This window comes from Eurosta solidaginis, unplaced genomic scaffold (genome assembly GCF_040869045.1).
Source record: "Eurosta solidaginis isolate ZX-2024a unplaced genomic scaffold, ASM4086904v1 ctg00001302.1, whole genome shotgun sequence".
NCBI lineage: Eukaryota > Metazoa > Arthropoda > Insecta > Diptera > Tephritidae > Eurosta > Eurosta solidaginis.
The window spans coordinates 169,390-176,865 of NW_027137059.1; the positions used below are offsets into that span (position 1 = coordinate 169,390).

Here is a 7,476-nt window from a genome sequence, read left to right on the forward strand (position 1 = left end):
CGTTCCTAATTGGTGTCTTAGGTGGTTCTGAAATACTCGTAAACTTTTATTAATTAATTTAAATCCGTATTGGTCAGACTTCAGCATTGTTGATACAAGTGTGGCTACCTACTCTCCCGATATGCATCCGATTAGCACCAGTTTGGAGGTAGTCATTAAGGGCCGTTTTACCATCTCCAGCTAAGGTAGATCTTATCTGGAGGATACCTACTTACCAGATAGATTAATTTGACACTTATGTTTTCACGTACACAGGGTGACCAACCAAGGGTTGAATCTATGATTGGGAAATTTTTTATTTATGGTAAAACTATTAAGGGGGATGATAAACAGTCCATTTCTGCTTGGCGAGGTGATGTTTAATCTCCCTTTTAGGTCCTCTCGGTATTTCCAACCGCTATATTTAAATACATGTAGATCGAGTTTTCAAATACATGAACCTCTTCGTTGTCTGTGTCAAGATTTCAATAATCACTGCAATAATATTGATACTTGCGACACACTTTACAGTATAAAAAATATATAATCACTGCCTTGAACTCATAACTGTTTCAAAATCACATGTTAAACTAAATATGTTACCTGCTCCAGTTACTTTGGGCGGGTGGCTTAGAATCACGTCCTTTCCAACCTCCCACACATCGCAGCCCTACTCATTGTGTGTTAAATATACATCAGCTGCTCGAAATCACGTCCATTCCGACAGCACTAATAATCAATAGTTACTTTGGGCGGGTGGCTTGGAATCACGTCCTTTCCAACCTCCCACACATCGCAGCCCTACTATTGTGTGTTAAATATACATCAGCTGCTCGAACTCGCGTCCATTCCGACAGCACTGATAATCAATTCCGTTGCTCGGCATCACAGTCCATCCCGACAACTGATTCAATAATATTTGTATATACATATTTTATAATATAATATTGCTCACTATGTATGCTTGTTAATTTTACACTGTAATCCGCATTTATATTCATTCATTCATTCATATTTAGTCTGATTAATTGTGAAATTTGTAGACTAACAAATAAATAAATAAATAAAAACATCTTTTGTGAATACACTAAAATTGGCCAAACAGCTTACTTTTTAACACGCTTTAGCTTGGCCTGTAACTATGTAACGGAATCTTTGAGCTTAATTTTCACCGGTTTCTAGAACTCTGATTGCTGTGAAACTTTGCACACGTATCAAGGACGGATGACAATGCATTAATGTGATGGTGTGGTGACATAAGGTCAACGGCCATAAGGCCAATTGGTCTTATTACCACTTTAAATGGCCATAAGTTTGTTTGAATCTTTGCACACGTATCAAGGCTCGATCACAATGCATTAATATGATGGTGTGGTGACATAAGGCCAACGGCCATAAGGTCAATTGGCCTTATTACCACTTTGAATGGCCATAAGTTTGATTAAAACTTTGCACACGTATCAAGGCTCGATGACAATGCATTAATGTGATGCTGTGGTGACATAAGGTCAACGGCCATAAGGTCAATTGACCTTACTACCACTTTGAATGGCCATAAGTTTGATTGAAACTTTGCACACGTATCAAGGCTCGATGACAATGCAATAATGTGATGGTGGGGTGACATAAGGTTAACGGACATAAGGTCAATTGAACTTATGACCACCCCAAATGGCCATAGATTTGAAACCTTGTACATAATGCGAAAAACTCATTCCTTTATTAATGATAGAAGTGGATGCATGGCACATATACGAAAGAGCATACTGCAGCCCTTTTTAACACGCTTTTATTAGCTTGGCCTGTATCTATCTATGTATCCATGTATGTATGTAACGGACTCTGGAGTGTAGCCGAGAGCCCCGGTAATGCAGAGCTCCAAACTCCGTTGCAACTTTTGAAGCATTTTAAGATAGGTACTTTTAGCTAGTGCAGGCCACTAGACCAATGCACCATAAGGAAGAATCGGGCACACAATGGCTGTGTAAATCCAGTAGGTCACCTTAGGGGAGAATCCCCAGGAGGTGCCAATTGCCCTCTTGCAGGTGAACAGCTCTGCTGCTGCCTTCTTGGATCGCTCCACTATATGGTCACTCCATAATAGCTTCCTATCCAGATAGACTCCCAAATACTTGACTTGATCGCTAAACGCGAAGAACGTACCCCCAATTCTTGGCGGTGTAAGATTTGGTACTTTGTACCTCCTCGTGAAGAGGACAAGCTCGGTTTTATCCAGGTTCCAAACCTGTGGTGGTTTGTACTCCTGGAGCAGCTCCAGGATGTCAGCTGGGTCCGTTGGCGTCACTGGAACCCAGGCTCTAACCCTTGGTCGTGAGGGGATATCACGCGCCTTCACTACCATGTGGTGCGCGCCTGGATATACCACCCCTACCAGAGCGACGGCGGCCCTATAGAGGCTTACCGACCTGGCATAGTCACAGGCAATTAGCTTGACATTGCCCTGGAACCACCCTGCATCGGTGTAAGATGGCGGTGGACCAGGGTTGCCTTTCTTAACCTTAGCGGCCACCGTAGCGATCGCGGCCTCGATACACTTCCACTGTTGTTTCGGGATCCTGCCATCTTCGCTGCTCTCGTATATAATGACAATCATCTGCCGACCCTTGGTAATTTCGGCGAAAGACCGCGTCAAGCCTCCCTGCGTCTTGGACCTTTTCGGTGCCGTGGGCTTGGATTCATCCATGGACCGCTGGCGTTTCGAGGTTTCATCACCTTCGACTTAAACTTTTAAAATTACTTGAACTAAAAAATTAAAAATAAATAATAATTTAAAAAACATGCTTTTATAGCTAACCGATCAAAAAAATAGAAAATAATTTTCAATTAAAAAGTGTTTATATAACAGTAGTAGAAGGTCAAACAATCATTTATAGTTAATCACCTCAAAATAAAATTATAATAAATTTTAAAATATTAACAGAATAATTTAATTCACAGTAAAAAGCGTGGGATGCTTGATATTGAATGTTACAATCATTCTATTGGCAACTATCTGAGAGGAAAGATATGAAATTTAGTCAAATGCACCCCACGCTTTTTATACTCAGTTGAGCAGAGCTCGCAGAGTATATTAACTTTGATTGGATAACGGTAGGTTGTACAGGTATAAAGGAATCGAGATAGATATAGACTTCCATATATCAAAATCATCAGGATCGAAAAAAAAATTTGAGCCATGTCCGTCCATCCGTCTGTCCGTTGACACGATAACTTAAGTAAATTTTGAGGTATCTTGATGAAATTTGGTATGTAGGTTCCTGAGAACTCATCTCAGATTGCTGTTTAAAATGAACAATATCGGACTATAACCACGCCCACTTTTTCGATATCGAAAATTTCGAAAAACCGAAAAAGTGCGATAATTCATTACCAAAGATGGATAAAGCGATGAAACATAGTAGGTGAGTTGAACTGATGACGCTAAATAGAAAGTTAGTAAAATTTTGGACAATGGGCGTTGCACCGCCCACTTTTAAAAGAAGGTAATTTAAAAGTTTTGCAAGCTATAATTTGGCAGTCGTTGAAGATATCATGAGTATATTGCAGGAACGTTACTCCTATTACTATATGTATGCTTAAAAAAAATTTGCAAAATCGGAGAACGACCACGCCCACTTAAAAAAAAAAATTTTTTTTAAGTCAAATTTTAACAAAAAATTTAATATCTTTATAGTATATAAGTATATTATGTCAATATTCAACTCCATTAATGATATGGTGCAACAAAATGCAAAAATTAAAGAAAATTGCGAAATGGGCGCGGCTCCGCCCTTTTACATTTAATTTGTCTAGGATACTTTTAATACATAAGTCGAACAAAAATTTACCAATCCTTGTGAAATTTGGTAGGGGCTTAGATTCTGGGACAATAACTTATTTCTGTGAAAAAGGGCGACATCGGCTGCAGCCACGCCCAGTTTTTATACACAGTCGACCGTCTGTCCTTCCGCTCGGCCGTTAACACGATAAGTTGAGCAAAAATCGATATGTATTTACTAAACTCAGTTCACTTACTTATCTGAACTCACTTTGTATTGGTATAAAAAATGGCCGAAATCCGACTATGAACACGCCCACTTTTTCGATATCGAAAATGGGTGTGATACCTACCATATTAAGTAGAATGAAATGAAAAAGTTCTGCAGGGCGAAATAAAAAACCCTTGAAATCTTGGCAGGAATACTGTTCGTGGTATTATATAAATAAATTAGCGGTATCCAACAGATGATGTTCTGGGTCACCCTAGTCCACATTTTGGTCGATATCTGGAAAATACCTTCACATATACAACTACCACCACTCCCTTTTAAAAGCCTCATTAATACCTTTAATTTGATACCCATATCGTACAAACCCATTCTAGAGTCACCCCTGGTCCACCTTTATGGCGATATCTCGAAAAGGCGTCCACCTATAGAACTAAGACCCACGCCCTTTTAAAATACTCATTAACACCTTTAATTTGATACCCATATCGTACAAACGCATTCTAGAGTCACCCCTGGTCCACCTTTATGCCGATATCCCGAAAAGGCGACCACCTATACAACTACCACCACTCCCTTTTAAAACCCTCACTAATACCTTGAACTTGAGACCCATATCGTACAAACACATTCTAGTCACCCCTGGTCCACCTTTATGGCGATATCTCGAAAAGACGTCCACCTATAGAACTAAGCCACACGCCCTTTTAAAATACTCACAACTTTCGTTTGATACCCATATTGTACAAACGCATTCTAGAGTCACCCCTGGTCCACCTTTATGCCGATATCTCGAAAAGGGTGCCCCCATAAATTCAGAAAACAAAAATTCAGAAACACACTTTTTCAGAAAACATTAGTCAGAACCCTCTTTTCAGAAAGACAAAATTCTAAAGTCAAAACTCAGAAGTCAATTTTCAGAAATCATTATTCAGAAGTCAAGTTTCAGAAGTCAAAATTAAGAAGTCAAATTTCAGAAGTCAAATTTAAGAAGTCAAATTTCAGAAGTCAAAATTCAGAAGTCAAAATTCAGAAAGTAATCAGAATACAGAAAAAACATTAATTATTTATCAAAATTCAGAAACGTTTATTTATTTGGAAGGTATTATGTATAAAGAAAAAGTAGTACAATCTAAAATTTTAAATTGTGTGCAATGGCAAGCATGTAATTAATTAAATCATTTTTGCGTTCATCTTTTTCAAATGAATTTACAGTATTAAACAAACGCTGGTCGAAGTCTTTATATTTTTTCTTGCGTTTTCGATATGGCTCACCTCCAGCTGGAAATTGCTGTGGTTTTGTTTCTGTTATTGCCTGTTCGTTTTTTATTTTATTTATGAAATTAAATATGTTAGGGTGTGTTCCAAATGCATTTCGAATGGCGTTGTGCCACCCTTCGATAGCATTATTTGTTCGGGATTCACCCGATTTGGTGATATTATACATATTCCATAATTCGATGGGATATAACGACTTCTTCCGACGTTGCTGTGTTCCAGGAAGTGGCAATCCAATATAAGTTACCTCGAAATAATTTAATAAGTTTTGTATTTCGGAATTGTATTCCTTATCGTCGTTATCCACATAAAATTCCAGTTCAGATATCATTCCGAATGCATCGATCACCATTTCCTCTGGAACAAATGCAAGTGCTAGTAAATATTTTAAGTTCATCGCGAAAATTGAACAATTTTTATAACTCGTTTGCAGCCCTATTGATTGGATATGTCTCCAAATGTTTTTGGAAAAGTGGAAAAAACATCCATGAACCAATGCTTCGGGAAACGAGTTTTTTACTGAATTAATTGCCGCCTTCTCGAAATCCATCATCACATATTTAGGTTTAAATGAGTTTCCTTGTTCTAATAAAGTCTTCATTATGATATTATATGTTTCTTGTTTTTTGTTACATGCTAGTACATATACCAAGGGGACTATTATACCATTTAAACCTCCTGCAAATAAAAGAGATTTTCAATAGAATCGAGAACTTTATTCAAATATATACATATAAATGAAACACTTGCCATGCAATGTGTATAATTGGGAAAAAAGTGGAGGAACAACAGAAAATGTGCCGTCCATATGAATCGAGGAGCAACTTGCTAAAAATTTAAAATTTTCTTCTGTGGAAAAAATGATTAGCCTTTGATCATTTGGCCAACTATCATATAGCAAAAATTGTTTTCCATCTATTATTTTGATAAACTCATTTTCAAGAACGAGTTCTTTGAGATTATTAGGATTTTTCGCAACGAAATTTAAAGCGCGTGTTCGCCTGACGGTGCGCATCATTTGATCGACTGAAGGGAGAATCGGTCTAACAGCTGTATTTGCATTTGATATAATCTGTTCTACAATATCTCTCGAGGTACTACACTCTTCCGCAGCCTTCCGTTTTAAGTCTTTTGCCAATCGATAACATTCCACTTTCCTAGCATCTGGTGCATGTAAATGTATGCCTGTTATCTTCATGTTGTCATTATTTTCACCTGGTTCCACGTTGTTATATCGAATTAATCTGGCACCACAATTCGATTCACGTTTTTTACTAAAACATATTCACGAAAGTGAAAAAACTTCAAATTTTGTGAATTAGAATTCAGTTCTTACTTGCTACAGAAAAAATAATCTGTTTCATTATACGACCTATCGAATGTATATTCAAATCCATCTAAGAAAATGTTAGGATGTTTGTTCTTATGACTTATAATGCTGTCCATTTTGATAATACGTGTTAACTAATTTTAAATCACATTGATATGAATTCGAGCTCGTAGTAAATAAATATCGTAGTGGTTCGATTATGAGAAAAATTGTTCTCGAAAACTGTAAAACAGAGTAGGTGAGAGTTATTCGAAGACGAATAAAAAAAATCTATTAAGCTTTGCCCTCGTCTTCTCCACGCCCAATAGCTTGTGTATCAAAGCGCATATATTTACAAAGTCACCTGTTTTAGTAGTGACAATAGCCGCTTTTTTTTGCTAGAGGAAAGAAAACGCTAGGTATATTAGCGAATTGCATAGAAAGCAACAAAACAAAGTAAGCTAGTTCAGTTGGCTAAGCGGTTTGGTTGAGTGTCTAAAACGTACTGTTCCAGAAGTAGAAATGTCAAAGCAGCTAAAAAAACGTACCAATTAGCTGATAAACTTCCACCATTAGGGTTCCGCTATGATGAGACTGTTTACCTAGTTGAAGCGTTTTTTCAAGCTCGTTTGCAAAAAAAAGCAATTCATGTTTTTATGCCAGCGTACATTTGTATTCACATACGTATAATAATGAATGGAAAGCATTAGTAAACAAAATGTATGCACTGATCAAATTAAGCACTGGGGGGAGTGCAGACTAAAATCAAGTAAATGCTTACATACATCCTTACGTCTGCATGGAAGAATGTATATCCATATGGGTATGAAAAATTACAATAACACGAAAAAGTGATGATAAACAAGTAAGGAAGGTTAAGTTCGGGTATAACCGAACATTACA

General features: G+C 37.4%; 1 protein-coding gene across 1 annotated transcript; it reads right to left on the reverse strand.

Moving 5' to 3' along the window:
- Window positions 1–2,733: 2,733 nt before the first annotated feature.
- LOC137236058 (uncharacterized) lies at window positions 2,734–6,721 on the reverse strand. The gene is made up of 4 exons (XM_067758759.1): window positions 6,601–6,721; window positions 6,015–6,538; window positions 5,200–5,942; window positions 2,734–2,742 (listed from the first exon to the last, which is right to left on the reverse strand). The coding sequence occupies exons 1-4, from the start codon at window positions 6,708–6,710 to the stop codon at window positions 2,734–2,736; spliced, it is 1,386 nt and encodes a 461-aa protein (XP_067614860.1). The 5' UTR covers window positions 6,711–6,721.
- Between the last annotated feature and the right edge of the window lie 755 nt (window positions 6,722–7,476).

What these genes read in the sequence shown, in the direction of transcription:
- LOC137236058 (XM_067758759.1), bottom strand. Translation starts at nt 6,710, where the DNA reads ATGGACAGCATTATAAGTCATAAGAACAAACATCCTAACATTTTCTTA. An exon ending in GATTATTTTTTCTGTAGCAA is followed by an intron (nt 6,539 to 6,600) that starts GTAAGAACTGAA and finishes AATATGTTTTAG; the next exon opens with TAAAAAACGTGAATCGAATT. An exon ending in CCAATTATACACATTGCATG is followed by an intron (nt 5,943 to 6,014) that starts GCAAGTGTTTCA and finishes TTTTATTTGCAG; the next exon opens with GAGGTTTAAATGGTATAATA.